At 37.9% G+C, this 24,215-nt stretch overlaps 1 protein-coding gene across 1 annotated transcript in view; it reads left to right on the top strand.

The window, feature by feature from the left end:
- Window positions 1-22,136, top strand: part of LOC113417445 (gamma-aminobutyric acid receptor subunit beta-1-like) — a 121,915-nt gene extending 99,779 nt beyond the window's left edge. Inside the window, exons 4-8 of the mRNA XM_026675846.2 lie at window positions 4,634-4,716; window positions 5,534-5,671; window positions 5,764-5,916; window positions 14,812-15,053; window positions 21,001-22,136. Coding sequence (XP_026531631.2) covers window positions 4,634-4,716; window positions 5,534-5,671; window positions 5,764-5,916; window positions 14,812-15,053; window positions 21,001-21,348 — 964 coding nt within the window. The 3' untranslated portion in view covers window positions 21,349-22,136. The remainder of the gene's footprint in view (window positions 1-4,633; window positions 4,717-5,533; window positions 5,672-5,763; window positions 5,917-14,811; window positions 15,054-21,000) is intronic.
- Window positions 22,137-24,215: the final 2,079 nt, after the last annotated feature.

Below are 24,215 nucleotides of genomic sequence, written 5' to 3'. Positions count from 1 at the left end.
ACCTCCGATATCAGGTAACGTCCATAGAACTTATGTGCCTTGTCGAGAGAATTGATTTTAAACTTCTTCTCCTGCCATGATATCAGTAATCCTCTGGAGTTAGCCATCTAAACGGTATGTTGTTTCTGATCAGTTGTGATGAAAGGAACTGATAGTTCCTTCTCTGTTCTCTCACCCTCCTCGGTATCTGTTTTAAGGTCACTACTTCATGACCTTTGTATATCAGTGGTTCATCCCTCGTTCGTCCATACAACAGATCTCTGGTAGCTTTCTTTGCAAAGCATACATGGATCTCCCTTGTTAACTTATGTCTATGTGCATAATATGTTTGCACCTGGTAGACCTCATCCAAATCATTCATTATCTCCATCTTGTCTTTCTGGAGGACCTTCGCAATTAGCTCTGCCATAAGAGGGCATAAGAGGCCATTTTTTCATTGCTTTCTTGTTCTACCTCCGATACCTTCTTTCCTATCCTCAACAGTGTTCTGGAATCTGAGGAAGAACGCTGCCTTTTCCAGCTCTAGATGAACCACTGCCTCTTGGAGTTCACAATAAAGGATTTTCCAGTTTTGTTCAGTCTCTTCAAGTTTCTTTTCTACATTCTCAGTTCTAAGTTCCATGGTCGTCAATTTCTGTTCATTTCTCACTACTGCCTCTTGGATTGTTCCAAATTTATCATCCAGTTTCTGGATATCTGCTTTCACTTCTGCTATGTCGTTCTTCATCTCACTTTTCAATTCTTTGTGGTTTCTAGCTATAAGTTCTTGTATTCTTACCATCATTTCTTGCATCATTGCAAGGGAAGACTGTACAGCTTGTAGTGTTGGAGTAGGTGTTGATTTTTCTGCCCCCAACATTGTATCCAAGGATCTTTGTCCTGCAGGAGAGGGTATACTTGTTGTCATCTTTTTTCCAACTTTCGTACGTCTTGTTGTTGTTGTCATTCTCAACACTCTCAAAAGATCTTTCCAATCTACCATTCCCAGATATGTTTCAGAACTACCACTCCCTTTCCACTGCACTCTGCATTCTCCCTCTTATTTCACTCTTTTTCTAATATATTTCTTAGATTAAGATATTCATAAATACATACTGACTTTCTACCGTAATTTTACAATTAACTTTCAATTCTACAATATTTAATCTATCTTCAAATCAATTCTGACAATCAGCAATTCATAAGCAGTAATCAAGAGTTCCTTAATTAATTAGTAAAAAAATCAAATAAGCACTTAATCAGCAATTAATCAACAATAGACCATCTTTTTCTTAAACACTTAATTGTTATATTCACTTGTTTGTAGATATCTATTTTATAAATGCACAATTGTAATATCTATATGCTTCTTGAATGGAGTATATATCAATATGTATTCTTACTTATAAATTAATTACAGAGTCCCAGTTTTCCTTTACTCAGCTTGCTTCTTTCTTCTTCAAGATGTCTTCCCTTTTCTCAAATTGCAACGTCACTCCAGCTATAGATCACCACTTTCACTTCTTATTAAGTTCACTCTGTTTCAATCTCTATCACCAAACAGCATAACACAGTCAAGATGTCTCAAAAGTCTTTCTCTCTGGGTCTCAGAAACGAACAGTAACGAAATCAAATATAAAAGACATATTTTCTTCTCTCTCCATCCCGGTCTACCACCTGTCAGCTTCACCGTGCCATTACCATTTAATCTGTCTGATATGCCAGCTTCTACCGCCGAGTCCGCCACTGCTTCAATCCTTCGTTTGGAGCCTCCTTCTCACTTAGATTTTAGAGTTTTCTTTCATCAGTATCCCCTGTTAATCCACTTTTCACTGCTATTCCATGCTGTTCACAATCTTCGCTTCCACCTTTAATCGGCTGGGCTGCCACTTCTCCGGATCAGGTCTTAAAGACCGATTTCTTTCGCACCAGTTTTCAGTACTTTCCCCTGCAGGATCTGGGAGTTGTGGATCTCCCTCGATACCCCAGGGTCTTCTCCTCTCTATCATCAACCCCTCCAGGCTCCGACTTCACCGCTACGGACTACCAGGCATGAACTTTCGGGCATACAGGATGGAGCACCGTCCCTCCACACTGCTTCGATATGGCGCCTCAACCGGAAGTCCTACCTATTGGGCAATAAATTGGAAGAAGAGCAAATGAAGGAGACAATGATAGTATGGGCTAAAATTTTTGGTTATACAATAGAATTAGATAAATGGCAGAAACTTTGGGATAGAAATGATAAATTAACAATATCAACTGCATATGAAGAAAACTTGTATAAGATGTTTTACAGATGGCATTACGCGCCAGTGCGAATGGCAAGAATGTTCAAAGATAAATCTGATAAATGTTGGAAATGCCACCAGGCACCTGGATCATATTATCATATGTGTGGACATGTATAGAAGCCAAAAATATTGGACAAAAATACATGGTTGGAAAAGATGATACAGCAGAGACTGGCAAATAGAAAATATATTTATAGAAGTGAATAAGCTAAGATGAGGACTGTTATAAAAATCAGACATGTATATTTGCAATAATTTAAGAGTAGAGAATTAACATTAATGTAATGATTATGGCTGGAAATTTTAATTGTTATTGCACAAAACATTTGTACCCAGATGACACACTGTTTAATGTATAATGGATTGTTTGTATTAAAAAAAAATAAAAAAAATATGAGGCAGTTGCAGGTTTGAAAATAAATAAAGAGAAAACAAAACTATTGGTTAAAAACTTTACAGATAAACAGGAGAGAATTTACAAGAATGATGAACATGTGAATTGTAAACAAAATTAAATACTAGGGGTTCAATTAACAGCAAGATGTGTATTCCTCAAAGAAGATAACTATGATAAACTGAAAGTACAATTTAAATGGATTTGGAAAATTGGAAAAACCTACACCTGTCCCTATTGGGTAGAATAGCTACAATTAAGATGAATATTCTGCCCAGATTATTCTACAGCAGAATCTTTTCTCTAGGGAGAGTACATACCTGTTGAAAAAAAATATAATGCATGTTTGTGTTTTCTTTTTCTAAGAAGCAGTATCTCATGATACAATTGTTCCTGCTTTAGCCAAGCAGAGGGTTAAATCAGATTCAAACTACTTATAACCAAGCACAATGAAATAATTCTATTCTCCACACAAACATTGTTTCCCCTGAAAATAAGACCTGGTCTTATTTTCTTTGGGCTCCAAAATAAGCACCAGGTCATATTTTCAGGGAATGACTTACCCACTTAGGACCACCACAGCCAGGCCTCCCATACCCTGATACCTATCATGCCACTGCCTGACTTCTGTGGATGCTTGCAGCTACTTGCAGTCCGACGCCATGTGGCTCATTATGCAAATGCTGCCGCTCACAGCAGGAGGCTGCATGACACCTCACGCCAGTGCTGCGCTCACAGCAGGAGGCCACATGATGTTGAGACTCTAGAAAAAGTGCAGAGAAGAGCAACCAAGGATGATTAGGGGATTGGAGACTAAAACATGAAGAATGGAATTGGGCTTGGCTAGTCTAGTGAAGAGAAGGACCAAGGGAGACATGATAGCAATCTTCCAATATTTGAAGGGCTTCCACAGAGATGAAGGGGTCAAGCTATTTTCCAAAGCACCTGTAGGCCAGACAAGAATAATGGATGGAAACTGGAGAAATTTAACCTGGAAATAAGGAAAAATTTTCTGACAGTGAGAATAATCAATCAATGAAACAACTTGCCTTCGGAAATTGTGGGAGCTTCATCACTTGAGACTTTCAAGAAGAGTCTGGGCTGCCATTTGTCAGGAATGGTGTAGGGTTTCCTTCTTGTGCGGGGGAAGGGGGTTGGAGTAGATGGTCTACAACAGTGATCCCCAACCTTTTTTATGCCGCGGCCCGGTACCGGCATCAGCTGGGCACCGCCATCTTTTTTTGATGAAAAAGTGCTTCCGGTGAGCTTTTCCGGTAGAAAGCTCACCGGAAGCACTTTTCATCAAAAGATGGCGGCGCCAACGCTTCCAGTGAGCTTTTCCGGGTAGAAATGGCTTTCTGCCGGAAAAGCTCACGAGCTACTGGCGCCGCCATCTTTTTGATGAAAAAGTGCTTCCGGTGAGCTTTCTACCGGAAAGCTCACCGAGCACTTTTCATCAAAAGATGGCGGCGCCAACAACCAGCGCCGGTAGGACTTGTTTTGCGGCCCGGTACCGGTCCGCAGACCGGTGGTTGGGGACCCCTGGTCTACAAGGTCCCTTCCAACTCTGTTAATCTGTTATTTTACTTAGATTCATGAGGCAAGAAGAGCCCAGAGTCCACAAGGCATGATCCAAAGTCAAGCTACAGTGTCAGTCTGAAGCAAGGCAGGAATCATAACAACCAGGGAACATACAGCTAGGAAACCAACACATTGTTCCCCGTGTCATCTTCATTTGTCTGCTTTGCTAAATAGCCAGCTTCAGGTGCACTCCAGGCTGCCACCTTGCGAGTACTCAGGCTAACTTCACTGCTCCTGCCTTTTCTCCACCTTAAATGGCTGCAGGAGCTGTGGTGGCGCAGTGGTTAGAATGCAGCATTGCAGGCTAACTCAACTGCTCACTGCCAGAAGTTTAATTTTGACTGAACTGTACTTTCCCTTTCTTCCTTATCCTTGCTTTTTTTAGGATTACTATCACAGCTGCCTGTATGATGGATTTACGCAGATATCCTTTGGATGAACAAAACTGCACACTGGAAATTGAAAGCTGTAAGTCTTACTGTTTTCCATTGATACATAAAATTACAATTTTACTTGGAAACATATCACATTGAAGAATCATGACATGTTCTGACTTTGTTTCCATCATTAAAAAAAATCCTGTCAACATTACTGGCACTTTTTCAACTTTGATGAAGTCATTTACATACTCCCTTGCATTATTTGAGGCCTTGTTTAAATGTTATGGTCAAGTTCTTAGTTGATGGTTTTGCCAACTATTAAATTCTTTAAATCCTTGGAAATATATTGTTTCCTATAATAGTTTTCTTCTCTTTCTCCTTCTCTCTCTGTATACACACACACACACACATACACACACAGAGTATATGCATATGTTATGGTAAAATAAGTCTACTGTGCTAAATGGAACTTACTTCCAGAGAAATGAACCAAAAATTCCTGTCTCTCTAAAATGTGGTATTCTGTTATAATTTATTGATCTGGTTTAAAGCATTAAATGTTATAATATTCAGCAGCGCTATGTTGTATTTGATAGAAAACTGGAGAAAAATCTCTAAAATCTTTTAACTTTGAATCTCTGCTTTTAAAACAAGAATTTAATAAGTACCATAAAAAGGGATGTTAATTTAATATGCAGTATTAAATAGAACAAAAGTAGCTTGTTCAAAAAAGGCATGATGTAAGCTGGGTTTATTGATATACAGCTGTGAAATATTTACAATGCTATAATTTAGATTATGTCTCCTAATGTTTTGTCTTTTTTGCAATTTTCTTTACAAATAGATTTAAACTGTAAAACATTTAGCTGACATACTAACATACTTGCTTATGTCTCTAACTGCAGATGGATACACAACTGATGATATTGGTTTCTACTGGATTGGAGGGGAATCTGCTGTTAGCGGAGTTAATAAAATCGAGCTCCCTCAGTTCTCGATTATTGATTACAAAATGATCACAAAAAGAGCAAAGTTTGCAACAGGTAAGCACCAACCAGCTGCAAACATATACTGGAAACATTACCAGAAAACAAATACATTTGTGACATGATTTCATTTCATTTGTTTCAAATAGGGGCTTATCCCCGTCTGTCCCTGAGTTTTCGACTGAAAAGAAATATCGGGTATTTCATTCTGCAAACCTACATGCCTTCCACTCTAATTACAATTCTGTCTTGGGTATCCTTCTGGATCAACTATGATGCATCTGCTGCAAGAGTTGCACTAGGTAAATTATTTCTTGGATGATGCTACTGTTGGAAAAAAAATGGGGGGGGGGTAATTTTCTGTTTAATTTGTACCCAACAGCCTTCCAGCCAATTAATGTATTCAGATTAGAGCAAAAAGCACAGACCATGTCACACCGTTCAGCTAGCAAATATATATATAACTTGATACCTATTTATTAAATATCATCAAAGATAAAAAAATATTTCATTTGTCAAAATAGACAAAAAGTAAGCAAAAGCAAAGACAAATGTGAACAATAGGCAAGAGAAAAATGGAGTTAATAGCAACAATTTAAGAGAGCCAGTTTGATGTAGCGGTTCAGACACCAGTTTACAAACCAGAGATTGTGAGTTCTAGTCCCACCTTGGGTAGAAAGCCAGGTTGGGGGCCTTGGACCAGTCATTCTCTCTGTCTAGGAATAAGGCAAGGACGAACTACTTCAAAAATCTTGCCAAGAAAACTGCAGGGACAAGTCCAGGAAGCCTCCAGAAGCCAACACTGATTTGAAAGCACCAAAAAAGAAAAATCAACAATCTACATTATCTCTGTCTATCAAAAGGCACACAGGTTTCCAGTGCCTCTAAAGCAACCCTGGAGATGATTAGCATGGATAATCCCAAAGAGAGGATCTTTAACCCTTTTATGTATGTAACAGCAGCAGCAAGGAGAAGAAATTAAAGCATCAGGCAGCCTGTCCTTTATGTTGGATACATCCAACATTCCCCATCTCATTAGCTCCATGCACTGATTTGTATATTGTAATTGGTCTGATTATGCATTATTACATACCCTGAATCCCAATCCTTCCCTCTACCTGAGGAAGTAGTCCCAGAATAATGGCTTGGTAAATGTGGCATTTGCCACCACATCATCTGTTTGCCAGTATAAAAATTTTACTTGCTTCTTTTCTTGTATGTCCTTCATATGATATGGTTTAATATCTGGCTATTTCCTATTGAGTCTAGATTGCTTTGTGCCTGAAATTCTAATACATCCATTGTTATCCTCATATAATGTGTTAGCTGCCAAAGTAAAGTTCAGGTGCTGCAGTGTCAAATGACCACACATAAAAGACTCCAAGGTCCCTTCCAGCTCATTCTACTCTATCTCAAAGGCTATGGTCAGAGACTGTGATGGGAAGGAATTGCATGTCCAACAAGCAATCAGAGAAAGATGACAGAAATATGAAGAACAACTTTACCCAAATGAAAAACAAGGCCAAGTTGAAAGAGGAGAAGCTGATGTACCAGAAATAGAACCAGATATCCTGGAGGAGGAAGTAGTGTGGGAACTCAACAAGTTGCCTAACCACAAAGCCCCAAGATCGGTTGGAATTCCTACAAAATTGCTAAGACCACTTTGTCAAAGTGTATGGAAGTCTGGTCGGTGGCCAAAAGAATGGAAAAGATCAATATTTATCCCAATACAAAGGAAAGGTGATGTGAAAAACTGTTCCAAACACTGTGTAAGGTCCTGCCTCTCCTTCCCATTCAAAAAAGCATGGACTCTTGAAACTTTAGCATTTCAAAAGGAAACTTTTATTGAAAGAAAGTGAATGCAGGACAATGCAAAGCAGGGTCTGATTCCTCCCAGGCAATTCCGTTAGGAGAAAGTGGTTAGAAACCACTCCCCTCTGTCTGATGTTGAATGAGCCAATCCACAGGTGCAAAGATGTTGTGGAAATGGTGATCCTGAGAAAGAGATAAGGAGTTGTTCCCATGTGATTCTTCTGTGAGGCTTCCGAACTGAGAGAAAACAGATGGCCCTCCCCCCTTGTACATTCCCCAAGGTAAATCAAAGCACAGGGCAGAATAGGTGACAGGGTAAAAGTTATAAACTAGGGGAATTACTGGATACATAGGAAACAGGATGAGAGCAATAAATGAGTAAAAGAATCCAGGGGTCCCTCCCCCCCACATGAAAGTCAATATCACAATACGGATTGACACACTGAACCATAGTCTGGATACCACATGTGAGTAAAATTCTCTTGAAGATAATCCAGCAACATTTGAATCAAACTGCCAACACAGAACTGCCTGATGTACAAGCAGGATTTCAGAAAGGAAGAGGAATCTATGATCATATTACCAATCTACATTGCATGATGGAAAAGCAAAGTAATACCAAAAAGACCTGTACATGTGCTTCATTGACTACATAAAAGTTTTTGATTAAACGGACCTTGACAAATGCTGGAACTGCCTCACAGAACTGGAATATCACCACACCACATCCAGCTCATTATATTCTGATCAGGCTAATAATAAGAATGGTACATGGAGACACAAAATGGTTCAGAATTGGAAAAAACACTCGACAAAGTTGTATCCTGTCAACTATATTATTCAACATGTACACAGAAATAGTTATAAGAAATGCATATTTGGAGGAGTCTACCATTGGAGTTAAGAGCAATTGAGTTCTCTTCGCTGATGATGTAAATCTATTCAACACCACAGATAATTCTGCTACCCTTCAAAAAGACCTCGACTGTGTATCAGAATGGTCAAACAAATGGCAACTTCAAATCTCAACAAATAAATGCTCTGTCTTACATATTGGCAAAAATAAAAAAATAATTTTTAAAAAATAATCAGAAAATAAAATACAGGCTGAATAGTCAAGACCTTGTTGATGATCCAAACTCTGTCAAGGACCTTGGAGTACTCACCTCTAATGATCTAAGTGCTAGAGCCCACTGTAACTACATAGCCAAAAAGGCATTAAGAGTTGTTAACCTAATCCTATGTAGCTTTTTTTCTAGTAATATCACACTACTAACTAGAGCATACAAAACATTTGCTAGACCAATACTTGAATACAGCTCACCAGTCTGGAACCCACATTACGTATCTGATATTAACACAGTTGAGAAAGTCCAGAAATATTTCACAAGAAGAGTTCTCCACTCCTCTACTCATTGCAGTTTCATGCATTTTTGTAGCAATATAGTGGTCCTTTACATACAGTGCAACTCCATCTCCTCTTTTATAGGATCTGTTGTTGTTTTTTTGAAGAGTTTGTATCCTTCTTCAGTATGTTCCAGTCATGGGTTACATCCCACCAAGTTTCTATTATTCCAACTATATCATATCTACCGTCATGTATTAATAGTTCAAGTTTGTTCCCCAGACTTTGTGCATTTGTATATAGGCACTTGGGAACTTTATGTTGGACACTGGGTATGCTTCCTATGTCTCCGGTTTGGTGTTTGCGTTTGTCTTCCTTCTCATCCCTCCTTACTTCATTATTTGACTTGCTTTCTAGGGGTTGGGATTAGGTCTGGAGATCCTAAAGATTGGTCACTCTCCCCCCTCAATTTTAGTTTAAAGCCCTCCTGATAAGTTGAGCTAGTCACTTTCCAACAACATTCTTCCCAGTGTTTGTGAGGTGCAACCCATCCCTTACCAAAAGCCCATTATGCAGACCCTGGTCCAGGAATACAAATACAATACCAATCCTTTAGCCAGTGATTCATTTCTAGAATCTTTTGTTCTCTTACTGGAGAACCACATCAGCTCTTTTCCAGTTCTCTGGTAGTTCCCCGGGGCTCCAGGATTTTTGAAAGATGTGGTACACTGGTTCTGAGATGACACCTGCCAGCTCCTTTAGAACTCTGGGATCTATCATGTCCCAGTGATTTGTATTTATCAAGATCAGACAGGTAAGAAAGGTGTTAGGCAGGGATGCCCATTGTCGCCTCTGCTTTTCATAACAATATTAGAAACACTATATTGGATAGAATTAGACTGAATAAAGAAATTAAAGGAACAAAGATTAAAAGGCAAGAATACAAAATTACAAGCATTTGCGGATGATATAGTATTTATTATAGAAGATCCAATGGATTCAGGACCAATATTACTAGGGAAATAGATAAATTCGGCAAATTAGCAGGGTTGAAAATTAACAAAGAAAAGACTAAAATGTTATTTAAAAATTTAACAGAAAGCAGACAAAAAGAATTAGAAGAAATAATGGGATTATAAATCATTAACAAAATCAAATACCTAGGCATATGGTTAAGACCCAAAACTTCAACTTTGAAGGAAGACAATTATACAAAAATACTACAACAAATTGGTAGAGATTTGGAAAATTGGAGTAAAATGCAAATTTCATTACTAGGTAGACACTCAAGATGAGTGCCCTACCTAAAGTATTATATCTATTTGAAATGATTCCTATACAATTACACAAAAAATTATTCAAAGATTTGGACAAGATTACTATGAAATTCATTTGGGCAGGTAAAAAAGCAAGAATCAAAAAGACTTTACAAGATAATAAAAGCAGAAGCGGCTTTGGACTCTCTGCCTGGGAGACCTATTATAGAGCGACGGTGCTAGTTTGGATAAAGGATTGGATTAAATTGGAAAATAAAAGAGTTTTAACATTAGAAGGTCATGATTTAGAAATAGGGGGGCATGCCTTCTTGTGGAATCCAAACACTAAAAGTCACACATATTTTCATAGACACACCCTGCGTAAATCTTTGATAAAAACTTGGTCAGGTATTAGGAGAAATCATTATATTAAAATCCTGACATGGTTATCAACAATGGAGGCAATATTCCATCCCAATACAATGGATATTAGTAAAAAGCTTAAATACCATCAAATTTTAGATAATGAAGGAAAACTTAAATCAATCCAAGAATTAGAAGCTCAAGGACTGTCTATCGACCATTGGTCCTATCTCCAAGTAGCAATGAGATACGACAGGGATTCAAAAGAATTTGGATTAGAAATAAAAAATACACAATTGGATAAAATACTCCTGGGTCCAGAAAAAAACATGATATCTAAATTATACAATTATCTATTAGAATATGACCTAGCCAAGGAAATTGTGAAAGGACCAATGATAGCATGGCCAAAAATTTTTTGGCCATAATATAGATCTAGATGATTGGGAAGAGATTTGGCAAAGGAACCTCACATTAACAAAATCAGTATCCTATAAAGAAAATTTATACAAAATATTATATAGATGGCATCTGGCACCCTCTAGATTGGCAAAAATGTATCCAGCAGCAAACCCAACCTGCTGGAAATGTAAGGGTATGGTACCTTCTTTCATCTCTGGTGGAAATGTCCAGAAGTTAAAAAAAATCTGGTGCAGAATTAAATTATAGATAGAAGAAATAATCCAGGATGGATTGGAGTGGAAACCTGAATTGTTTTTCCTGGGTATAATTAAAGGGGATTATTCACTTAAAGTAAGGTATCTGATTATTCACATCTTAACAGCGGCACGAATCTCACTGGCATACTACTGGAAAACGCCTAATTTATTGTCTATATATTTCGTTATTCAGAAAATATATGAATACGCCAAAATGGAAAGGCTTACATTTAAATTAAAAGAAAAAGATGATATGGAATATTATCGGATCTGGGATAAATGATACAAGTGGATAGATCATAAAGAAAAACAATGTATAAAATAAAAAGAAATAAGGACTTTAAGAAACATACTACTATATATAGGTTAAAGGACAGGAAATCATAGAGTACAAGCTTTTATTCCTCTCTCATTTTGATTAAGCCAAATAAATGATTTATTTATAAAATTGTATAGTTGTAATCCAGAAGTAAGAATAGATTAATACGTAATATATATTATTAACATAGGTATTTTACAAGCGATAGAAAATAACCACCACTTAATAATCTAGATGGAATATTTAAATCACTATCAAACTGTACTAGAGGAAAACATGATTGGTTGCACTATAGAATTTGTCGTGATGTTTATTTGTACAATTTTGTATTTTTTACGTTTGTATTTGTATATTTTAATCTTTTGTATTTAATAAAGTTTTTAAAAATTAAAAAAAAATTCAGGTTTGTGTACTATCTTTAGACTTGTTATTTCCTGTAGCCAGATCTGCATCTTATTCCAGAATTCTTTCACTTTTGGGCAGGTCAACCACATGTGAAAGAATGTACCAGGTTTCTTTTTGCATTTTCAACATTCTGATTTTAAATTTGGATAAATTTTAGCCAATTTCGCCAGTGGTAGATGCGAACGATAAAACATTTTATATAAATTTTCTTTATATGAGGCTGCCAATGTTAATTTATAATTTTTAGTCCATAATCTTTCCCAATCTTTTAATTGTATGCTGTATCCAAAAATTTTCATCCAGGTTATCATGGTTGGTTTCACTACTTCCTCTTCTCTACTGAATTTTAAAAGATAATTATACATTTTGGTTATAATTTTTTCCTCTGAGCCTAATAATATTTCATCTAGTTGTGGAGTTTTATCTATAGCAAATTCTTCTATGTCTTTTTTGTATCTTGTTTGCAATTGTAGGCAGGGCCACCAATCTATCACTATGCCTTCCTCTTTCAATGGATCTATGTCTACATGGAGTCTACGTCTACATGGAAGGAAGTAATCAGTGGAGTACCACATGGCTCCATCTTAGGCCCAGTACTCTTCAATATTTTCATAAATGACTTATATGAGAGAATAGAGGGAGAACTTATGAAATTTGTAGATGATACTAAGCTGGCAGGAATAGCTAACACCCTAAAAGATAGGCTCAAGATCTAGATGGATCTTGACAGACTTGAACACTGGGCCCTATCTAACAAAATGAAATTCAATGTAGAGAAAAGTAAAGTCTTACACTTAGGCAAGAAAAACTAAAGTACACCTATCGATTGGGTGAAACCAGGCTTAATAACAGTAACTATGAGAGGGATCTTGGAGTCTTAGTGGACAACCAGTTAAATAGGAGCTAGCAGTTTGTGGCAGCAGCCAAAAAAGCCAATGCAATCCTAATTTGCATTAACAGAGGGATACAATCAAGATCAAGTGAGATACTAATACCACTCTATAAAGCCTTAGTCAGACCACACCTAGAATACTGCATGCAATTTTCGTCACCACACTATAAAAAAGATGTTGAGAAGAACTCTAGAAAAAGTGCAGAAAAGAACAACCAGGATGATTAGGAGACTGGAGACTAAAACATATGAAGAATGATTACAGGATCTGTGCATGGCTAGTCTAGTGAAGAGAAGGACCAAGGAAGACATGAAAGCAGTATTCCAGTATTTGAGGGGCTGCCACAGAGAGGAAGGGGTCAAACTATTTTCCAAGATACCCGAAGGCCAGACAAGGAATAATGGATGGAAACTGAGCAAGGAGAGATTCAACCTGGAAATAAGGAGAAACTTTCTGACAGTGAGAACCATCAACCAATTGAACAGCTTGCCTTTGGAACTTGTGGGAGTTTCATCACTGGAGGTTTTCAAAAAGAGATTGGACTGCCGTTTGTCAGAAATGGTGTAGGGTCTTCTGCTTGGGCAGGGGGTTGGACTAGATGACCTACAAAGCCCCTTCCAACTCTGTTAATCCGTAAGAGTCTGTAAGAAAAGTCAACGGTGCTGGCAATAATCAGTGGAAAAAGAAGAAGGGACCACTCTAATACCCATTGGCTGAACAATATAAAGGATGACACCAGGATGAACATAGCAGATCTGAAGGAGGTGATGCGACACAGAGGGGCATGGAAAGTGCTCATCCATAGAGTGGTCAAGGGTCAGACATGTCTGAATGGCTGATGACAAGAATGAATGTAGTTGGAATTGATTTTTTATCTGAAGTCTAGTAGTAGTTTGTGTAGTAAACTAATTCAAAGAACATCAAACAAAGATGAAATTCTGTACAGAAAAGAGTCACTTCCAATATACCATAAAAGATATTTTCTATATACAGGTATCAGGCCACGCAGGCAGTGGTTTTCCTTATGACTCTCTACGGAAGTAAAAATTGAAGCAGGATAGAAAGGATAGTGATGCTTTTTGAACTTTAGTTTGGTGTTGAAGAAGGCTCTTGAGAATACCATAGATAGCCAAGAAAGCAAAGAAATTGATCATAAAATCAATCCATGTTTTCACTCAAACCACAAACACCCAGGCTCAAATTATCATGTTTTGCAAGCATTATATGAAGAACAAGGAAGGAAAGAAAAGAGGAGGATGACCAATAGACCGATGGATAGGTTTGATTATATGGCAAATCAAGACCCATTAGACGACCCAAAGGACTTGGTTGAGGACAGATCATCCTGAAGAAAATCTGTCAGTGTGGTCACTGAGAACCAAAACCAACTTCAATTAGATGAGATTAGACTAGATTAAACTAGACTAGACTAGTTTACCAGAGTTGGAAGAGATCTTGTAAGTCATCTAGTCCAACCGCCCACCCAAACAGGAGACCCTATCAAGAAACTTGATGGCACATAATCAACTAATCAAATCCTGCAGGTGGGAAGAAAACATGGTGAAGCAAATTTATCTTAAAATGCCAGAGATTTTTCAATAATAATGTATATCTGTCAAAATTATATACATTTAACTCACAAACATCTATACAAAATCTTTGACTTATGCATATAAGACTTTCCTAGGAAGATGTACTCCTAGATCAAATATCCAGGTCAAATATTCTAACTTGGTGAAATGTAGTTGAAGACAATTTCCTGTAACTTAAGAATTAGCATGTATCCTGCAATTTTTGAGGCATGTAATCCTGCAATTTTTCCACGTACAGCCAGCATTGTACATGGAATATTATTCAGATCATGGTAGTTAAGCTTCTGCTGCCTTAGAAAGAAACAAACTCATATTATTTCCCATTGTCCCAAAGTCTCTAAGGTCTCATCTACTCACTGTGGCAAGTCTTAAGAGTTGTAATTCCCAAATCTGATTGATACAATGGAAAAGATGGTAAAAGGCATAGAAAACTAGAGCATTGTAGAAATGGCTCAGGCAGCAAGGTGGATGCCTGTGCTAGGAATTCTGTATGATGTGGTATCTTCAGAAATGAAGTATGTCTTTAGAAAGGTAACTGTTTCCTTCTCTGTAGGAATCACCACTGTGCTGACAATGACCACCATTAGCACTCACCTCAGGGAAACCCTTCCCAAAATCCCATACGTGAAGGCAATTGACATCTACCTTATGGGCTGCTTTGTGTTTGTGTTCCTTGCTTTATTGGAATATGCATTTGTCAACTACACATTCTTTGGCAAAGGCCCTCAACATCAGAAGAAAGCAGCAGAAAAAGCCATCACTGAGAGGAAGAAAGTGGAGATGAATAAAGTTCAGGTAACCAATTCTCTGAAAGTTGGTATAGTTTCCTATTTATCTGAACAAGCATTGCTGAAGCAGAAGATTATAACACTCCAAACAAGATAATTTGTAAGTGAATCCTTATTACAAATGTGAATATGCTTTATAAAGTGGCTTAATCTTCTTCATTGAAAACCAATTTTGGGAAAAACAATTTTTGAATTAGAGAATATGAAAGGAATGAGCATCAGAACATATTCAGAATATTCAATAGTTCATCATGTCAGTAACTAGTATAAGATATTCAATAATCAGTGATTTTAATATCAATATTTATTGTTTAAATATATTTCTCTCAAAATTAGCCTAGAAATATATTTGTGCACTCCATACATCCATAAATGTATGTATAAAGCAGAAAACTTTAAAATTGATGTGGGAAATCTGTTGACCATCTTATACTGATCATCTGTTTTTATTGTATTATGGACCTGGGTGTGAGAATTTACATTTTTGACACATGCAAGAAATATTAGAGTAAAATAAAGAAGCCAACAAGATGCATGCACTTCAATAGTGAAAAAAGTAAAATACTACACATAGACAGGAAAAAAAAATCAAATCAAATGCACAGCTATAAAATAGACAGGACCTGGCTCAACAGTAGTAACTGTGAGAGCAATGTAGGATCCTAGTGGTCAACAGCTTATGAGCCAGCACTGTGCTGCAGCTACCAAAAACTGCATCAAAAACTGCATCAACAGGGAAAACATCAAGATCACAAGAAGTAATAGTACTGCTCTATGCTGCACTAGTGAAGCCACATTTGAAATTCTGCATCCAATTCTGATCACCATGATACAAAAAGATGCTTTTAAAAAAATCTAGAAAAAGTGTAGAGAAAAGCAACATAGATGATAAGAGATCTGGAAATTAAATAGATGAATGGTTATGGAAACTAGGTATGTCTAATGACGTGAAAGACTATGTCACCATGTTAGCAACCTTACAGTACTTGAAGGGCTATCACAGAGAAGAGGTGGACAGCCTATTCTCCAAAGCACCTGGGCAGGAAGTAACTTACGGCCATTTTTCACACTTATGACCATTGCAGCATCCCAATGAGTCACATGATTTACATTCAGATGCTTGACAACTGACTCATATTTATGACGTTTGCTGCATCCTGAAATCAAGTGATAAACTTTTACAGCATTCTGATAGGCAAAGCCAGTGGGAAACTAAATTCATTTAACAATTGTGCTACTAATTTAACAACTGCGGTGATTCACTTAACAAACGTGGCAAGAAAAGTTGTAAGATGGGGCAAAAGTCACTTAACAAATTTCTCACTTAGCAACATAAATTTTGGTAAGTTGAGTCGTAAGTTGAGAACTACCTATATTAATACCAATGAAATGTGCAGGTGATAGGAATGTGATCTTGGAGGCACTTTTCAGTTATCCATAGATTCCTTTCAATAATCCTTCCCTGTTTTTATCTCTCTTCATCCTTCTTTTTTCTTCCCTAACTAAAGTATCAGCTGTTTGAGCTCTGAAGTTTGGCTCTGTGCGTTCCAAGAACAGAAGCAATAGGCGTAGACTCAAAATCACATGAGCACTACTTAGTACAGCTTTAGAAACTCTTAGTAAGGCCACACCAGGAATACTTCATCCAGTTTTTGTCACCACATTATAAAAAAGATGTTGAGGTTTTGGAACCCAAAATTTATGTTGGTAAGTGAGAAATTTGTTAAGTGAGGTTTTAGAAAAAGTGCAAAGAAGAGCAACTAACATGATTAAAGGCCTGGAGACAAAAACATATGAAGAATGGTTGCAGGATTTGGGTTTGGCCAGTCTAGAGAAAAGACAGACTAGGGGGGACATAATCAGCAGTGGGATTCAATTTTTTTTACTGTGGACACGGCTAGGTGATCATATGACTGGGTGGACATGGCTAGGTAGTCATGTGACTGGGTAGGCATGGATAGGCACAAGGTCATAAGTGTGCGACTGTCATAAGTGCAATTCACTTTTCTCAGCCCTCTGAATAGTCCCTGTGTGTCGGGAAATAAAACTCAGCTCGTCCTTGACTCACGACCACAACTGAGTCCAAAATTTCTGTTGCTTAAGTGAGATGTTGGTTCAAAGTGAGTTTTGCTCCCATTTTAAGACCTATCTTGTCACCGTGGTGAAATGAAGCACCACAGTTGTAAAATGAGTAACATGGTTGTTAAGATGGTCATAAATGTGAGGACCAGTCATAAGCGTGAGGATTGGTCATAAGTGCGAGAACCGTCATAATTCACTTTTTTCAGCCTTCTGAATAGTCCCTATGTGTAATGTAGGGCGATGAAGTAGGATTGTGTCCAGCCAGATGTTCTGAAACACCCCCAAAACAAGTCAAACTTTCTTTGAGAAGAGAAAAAATATCTGAATTTCAGCTATTTTAAAATAATCCAGGCAGCTTTTCTTCCCTGGACTTTTTGGTTAGAAGGACTCAGAGCCTGCCTTATATGAGATGGCTCCCAGTGGATTTCATTCTAAATTTTGATATGATTTCTGTAAATAAGGAATGTAGAATTATAATGGCTGAGTTTTTGATCCTTCATGCATGCCTCCCTCCCCCCCCCAAAAAAACAAATGAAGGGATAAACAAATAAAAAACAGATTTGAAAAAAAGAAAAGGCTAAGGAAAGGAAAAGAGTGAAAGTGTAAGAAAGAAACAGGAAAAGAAGGAAAACCAAAAAAGAATGACTTCCAACTTTCTTTGGTACGTATCAAACTCTTACTCTAAGATTAACATTTGTCTACAATATTTCCATAATCCCGTATCTAATCATCAAAGCCCAGATCAACTTCTAATTTCAGTTTCTCACAAAAAGTTCAGTAATGGTTCATATCGCTTTAATCACTATTTGTTAAGGAAACCACAACTGATTTATTTAATTGCACCAAACTCTAAATAAAACAGGAATGGGAAATCCTAAATTGTAGTGTAGACTCATGCTTCTCCACTTTGGCAATTCTAAGGTGCATGGACTTCAATTCCCAGAGTTCCCCAAGGCAGCACGTAGTTCGTCCATTTTAAACTTGCCAAGACTGAAAAACGCTGATCTGCAAAGAGGGATTTTTCCTTTCCTCTTTTACTGGGTCTTACTTACTTATAAGCCATCATAATGCAAAATCCTCACTTCCACCCCCTTCCAGAGCAACCACCATTCCCTCACTAACCTGCATTCCAGTGTGCAAAAGAAGACCATGTGACTACCAGTTTAAAAAAGGTTCAGTCAGACCTTCCAAAAAAGAAGTCCTTCCCAAAAAAGAAGTTCCAACTTCTTTTTTTGGAAGGTCTGACCGAATCTTTTTTAAACTGGTAGTCACATGGTCTTCTTTTGTTGCCCTGCACGGAGGAGAATGGAGCTGGAAAGCAGGTTAGTGAGAGAATGGTGGGTGTTCTGGAATGCCTACGTGCAGGGCAACAAAAGACGACCATGTGACTACCAATTTTAAGAAAAAGTTCAGTCAGACGTCCAACTTCTGAGGGGGAAAAAGATCTCCCGAAGTTGTAAGGTCTGACAAATGTCTGATTAGTCTCCCAGCTGATCAGGGCTGTTGTTCCATTGCCGCCTCATGGCTCCCAGCCATGCAGCCTATAGTAGGCCTCCCTGCAGCTCCCTGGGAGCGAGAATGAGATGAGGAGGGACTGGGCAGGGAGGGGAGAGGAGGGGAGGGACGGGGCCAGCCAGAACTTTTACTACCAGTTTGCCCGAACCAGCCTATCCCGGCTGAATCCCATCACTGGACATGATAGTAGTATTCTAGTATTTGAGAGGTTGCCACAAAGAAGAGGATATCAACTTATTTACCAAAGTACTGGAGGGCAGGACAAGAAACAGTGGATGGAAACTGTTCCTCTCCTTAATTAGTTTATCTCCTTAAGGAGTTGTTTCTCTCCTTAATTAACCTGGAACTAAAGAGAAACTTCCTAACAGTAAGGACAATTAATCACTTGAACAGCTTGCAGTCAGAAGTTGTGGGTGCTTCATCACTGGAGGTTTTTAAGAAGAGACTGGACAGTCAGTCACTTGTCTGAAATGTTATAAGGTCAGGGGTGGGATTCAAATTTTTTAACAACCGGTTCTGTGGGCATGGCTTAGGTAGTGGGCGTGGCTTGGTGGTCATGTGACTGGGTGGACATGGCTTGGTCATGTTATTGGCTGGGCGTGGCCAACTCAACATCACTCACATTGAGGCATGCATCTCCTCTCCTGGCCTCTCATGACTGTGGCGATGTTGCAACAGTCGTAAGTGTGAAAAATGGTCATAAGTCACTTTTTTCAGTGCCATTATAACTTTGAATGGTCACTCCACACAAGTAAAGTATCAGCAAAGGAGGGGAAAAAACCTCCAGAGACGTTCCTGAGAACACGAAGTCTAGTCCTGCCAAGAATGTAATAAGGATTAATGGAGAGGTAGTTTCTGTAAGCAACACCAGAATGTTTCCTTACTGCCTTCCTTACAGGATTAGGCCAGTAATTTCTTCTAACAACCGGTTCTCCGAATTGCTTAGAATCTTAACAACTGGTTCTAGCGAATAGGTGGGAACCGGTAGAATCCCACCCATATATAAGGTGTCCTGCTTGAGGAGGGGTTGAATAGGGGTTGGATCCTACTAGCATAACAACCGATTTGGTGAGCGTAGGCTTTGCGGTCTGCCACAAGGAATGAATAAAAGAAGGGAACCTTACATAGTATCAGGGTGGCACCCTCTTTGTCATTTGCTAGCCCACATCCCATCCCAGCCACTCTGTAGATGCCACTAAGTACATCCCAAGCTTACTGGGTGGCATTATTGCCCCATTTCACCAGAGAGCACTTATTCCTCAGTGAGAATGTGATAATCTGTCAGAAATGGTGTAGAGTCTCCTGCTTGGGCAGGAAGGGGGATTAGCAGTGGTAGGATTCACATTTTTTTACTACCGGTTCTGTGGGCATGGCTTGGTGGGCGTGGCAGGGGAAGGATACTGTAAAATCTCTAGTCAGAGGTGGTATTTGCTGGTTCTCCCAACGACTCAAAATTTCCGCTACCGGTTCTCCAGAACTGGTCAGAACCTGCTGAATAACATCTCTGGGGGTTAGACTAGATGACCTACAAGGTCCCTTCCAACTCCATTAATCTGTTAATCCCTGGTGAAACACATCACAGATTGTCCCTGTTTCTCTTCTCGGTTTTACTCAAATAATAGCCTCTATTCTTTACCTAAGGGTAAAAAGTGCTAATGTTAGTTTCTTAGATTTTAAGATAATTCTCATTTAGTGATTGACTCATTGAGCAATCATTCACAGTTACAGTGGTGATGAAAAGTAATTTTACACCAGTCTTCAATTTACAACCTTCATAGATTAGTAAAGCAAAAAATACTTTGTAAGTGCAACTGCAGTTTCTCTTAGTGACTGTTTTGCTTTACTACCAAGATTCTGGTCACAACTGTGGTCACTAAATAAGGCTTAGCTTCCTGATGTACTGCAAAGTCACTGTAAAATAGACAATAAACAATGTTACCATTGCCAGAAATGAAAGAATAAACTGAAACTGAAATAAAATGACAAAATTTTCAGGAAAACAAAACAAGATTCTATTTCAGCAAATTCTCTCAATATTCCCTGAATAAGCTGACACTAGAAAAAAAAATCCAAACTTGGTCCTTCTTACAGTATGGGACTTGAAATGTATTGTGCTTGAAGCTAGTTTTGACTAATCTAAACTTCACTGAAAGCAACAAGACTATTCAGAACTAAATAAATTAGTTTTTAAGATGTCCTTAAAAGGAATGGATTTTCCATTTTTTAAATCTTTTTTGGGGGGGTGGATGTGGAGAGTGTCATTCAATCTGGAGTGGGCCATTGTTTCGGGTAACTTGCAAGAATGTAAAGAGCACTAGAGATACAGGGACTCTTTCTAAAGTGTCATCCTCCTTTAGATTGACACCTGTGGGAATATCCTTCTTACTACCTTGGAAATGAGAAATGAAGTCAGCCGCTCCGATGTGCTTGCAAGTTTGAATGATCCGAGAGCCACCATGTACTCTTATGATAGTGCCAGCATCCATTACCGGAGACCACCTACTATGAAAGACCCCAACAGCAGAAACACCCTGGACAGACATACTGCCCACCAAAAGGGACGACTACGGAGAAGAGCATCAAAGCTCAAAGTCAAAATCCCAGATTTGACTGATGTTAATTCCATAGACAAGTGGTCCAGAATGGTCTTTCCTATCACTTTTATTCTTTTTAATGTTGTCTATTGGCTTTATTACGTGCGCTGAGTTATGCTGTGATCCCTCCATCAAGTCATCCTAGACGCCATTTCTTCTTCTCTTCACTTTCTGTCAATCTTAAGGAAGATTCACAGTACGGAGTCCACCTATTCAGTGGGCTTTTACTCATATACCCCAGTTTAAACCCTGTATATTCCAAAAAACCAAAAGTATCTCTTTGAATATCATCATTCTTTTAAATCTGCTTTCAAAGAGCAAAGATGTTGAAGACACGTGTTTTTCTCCTGTTTTGTTTAACCCTATTTCTGGTAATCTTCCCTTTTTTTTCCTTAACATTTAAAATGTGAAATGAAATTCTGTCTAATCCCACCCCCTCCAAAACTGATGTCTAATGGCATCATAACAGTGTTTTCCAAATAAAGTTAAAACATCTGTTTGCAAACAAGACAGATGATAGCTTCAATCATATGCACATTTACTTAGAAGAAGACCCAGCTACACAACTCCTGACAAATCACACATTGGTTTTCAGTGCAGGTCTTTTATTATGAATAAGCTACCAGAACAATATATAATTTTACAGTGTGAAAAAAAATACATGGGTACACAGAGGTCTACCAATATTGATGGGAAAAAGAACAGCATTGTTAAATAATTTATTAATTTGTAAATGTCAAAACGTTTTTGTAAATTAAAATGTGCTCCTGCTGAAACAGGCAGCATATATTTTTCAAATGATTAATGCTTTTAATACACATCTTTAAATATTGGAGATGGTAAGAAATAGCTTAGAAAGAACATGGTTTTTCTCTCAGATAATAAAAGTTCATCTCTTGAAAAGTAGTACTGCTGTGATGAATTAATGGATTTCCTTTAAACAAAGATAATTATATTCTTCAGAATTATTACTTTATTTATATATACATTTATGCAGCTTTAATTAATATTTGATTACAATTCATACATTCGGTCAATAAGGATACCTTTATGAAGTGACAATGCTAGAAGGAATATATACCAGTAGAAGTCTACAATAGTTGCAAAGCTTTACTGTAGTGTATTGATTTAACATAATACTTTAAGTTTTGTTGGAAGAAAAATATTTTCATTTTTACTTCCATTAAAGGCTACTTTAAACCTGTATCAGGTTATCGCTTTAACTATCATCCCTCTATCCCAGGAATCCTGGGAGTTATTGTTGGGAGAAGAGGGAAAGACATTGAGAATTCTTTATGGGTTATTTTTGCCAGATAATAGAAATTTACATTTCATGGGGAAAGCTGTGGCTATGGCATAAATTTATTTTAGGTGCCAATGTGGATGTATCTCTAGTCACATCATTAGTTTTTTTTTATGCCTTTTCTTTAGCAGAGAACAGCCCTAAGGTTGCCTGACCAAGATCATTCAACCTTCAAAGCCCCTCTCTGACTATAATTGCTAAAGCACTAAAATCAGTGGCACAAATTATCTTTTATTTTGAGGTGGAAAAAGTTGAAATCTCACAATAAGCTTTAAAATGGACTCCCTCCTTTTTTTTTTTTTTTTTAAAAAAAGGGAGGATTTCCCAAATCCTCCAGACCAAGCTACTCTATGGGTGTGGTTTGGGCAATACCATTCCCTGGTCTTCAGTCCTTTTACAAAATTGTAAACATTGGCAGCATATCTTGGCCACCAAAATTTGGCCCACTATTATGGTAGGAGATAGGGTGAGAAAAGAGGACTTTTTTTTTTCCTTCTTGCTATTCTAATTCAAATAAATAGTGTTCCATCCTACAGTTTCTGTTTTCATGAAAGCTGATTCTAGTGTCCATAATGGTTTCTTCCTGATGCAAATAGCAGACATGAGAAAAATAATCCAAACTGAAATCAAGATGGAATGTAGATAATAAAAGCCTCCCATTGAACTCTACCTTCAGATAGCAGCTTCTGCTTTTGAGTTAGAGGGGGAAAGCATGCCAGAGTCAAGTAATCAATAGCATAGCAATTATAACCCTTTGATATAACGTATCCCAGAATAGGATCATCAGATCTGGCCTGCAAACATCAGCAAAATTGTTAGCTGGAAGAGGAGATGTTGTTATCTTGTTGGTTGCCATCTACTGGTGATCTGAATTTTTGCAGCACCAATAAATAGCCCCAAAATGATGAAAAAGGAATAAAGTGTCATAAATAGTCCCAAGGCCTGTTATTATTTCATTATTTTATAAGGTGGAAGACTATTTATTTTATGTATTACTAAAGCAATTAATAATTATTTTATGAGCGGAACATGATCAAGTACAGTGTAGATCTCCTCCCTCCCACACCAATGTAGATGAAGGACCAAATTCAGAGGGATGTGTTAGAAGAAAAATCCAGGTCCATTCAGACATTGGAAATAACATAGAGGCTGATTGGAAAGAAATATTCTGTTTATTGATGAGCACAGCCACCAACAGCATATGATTCTGGGACAGCTGACCAAATGGTTGAGTGAGAGGATGGATTTATATAGGTTTCTGTGACTTTGAACTGTTCTGGGGATTCTGCAATGAAGGCACTTGTCTTTTGATAAATGGTAGTCGGTTAATCCTATTATGTCCTAAAAGGTCATGTCCTGTCCTTCTTAATCCCATCACCCCTGAGCTAAAGATGTTTTGTTTATGAATAGATTGTCTCAGACTTCTTAATGGGCCCAAAATCTCCATCTCTAAGGATTTCTGTTGGAAGCTGTTTTACTGTGCAGGAAATTGGGGCTGAAGCATGTTTCTCCATTTCTCCTTTGGGGAAATATAACATTCTGTCTCTTTTAATATTCTCCCAAATATTTCATTCTTCTAGAAGGGGGGGTGCGTGATTACTTCTTACAGATGTATTTCGATTACATCATCTTACAGTGCCCCCCATTGAGAGTGGCATTATAGTAGCACAATATT

The sequence above is a fragment of the Notechis scutatus genome, chromosome 4 (genome assembly GCF_049901735.1).
Source record: "Notechis scutatus isolate UNSWTSFEM ecotype Mainland chromosome 4, rNotScu1.2, whole genome shotgun sequence".
Classification (NCBI taxonomy): Eukaryota; Metazoa; Chordata; class Lepidosauria; order Squamata; family Elapidae; genus Notechis; species Notechis scutatus.
This window is presented reverse-complemented; position numbering and strand designations above follow the sequence as displayed.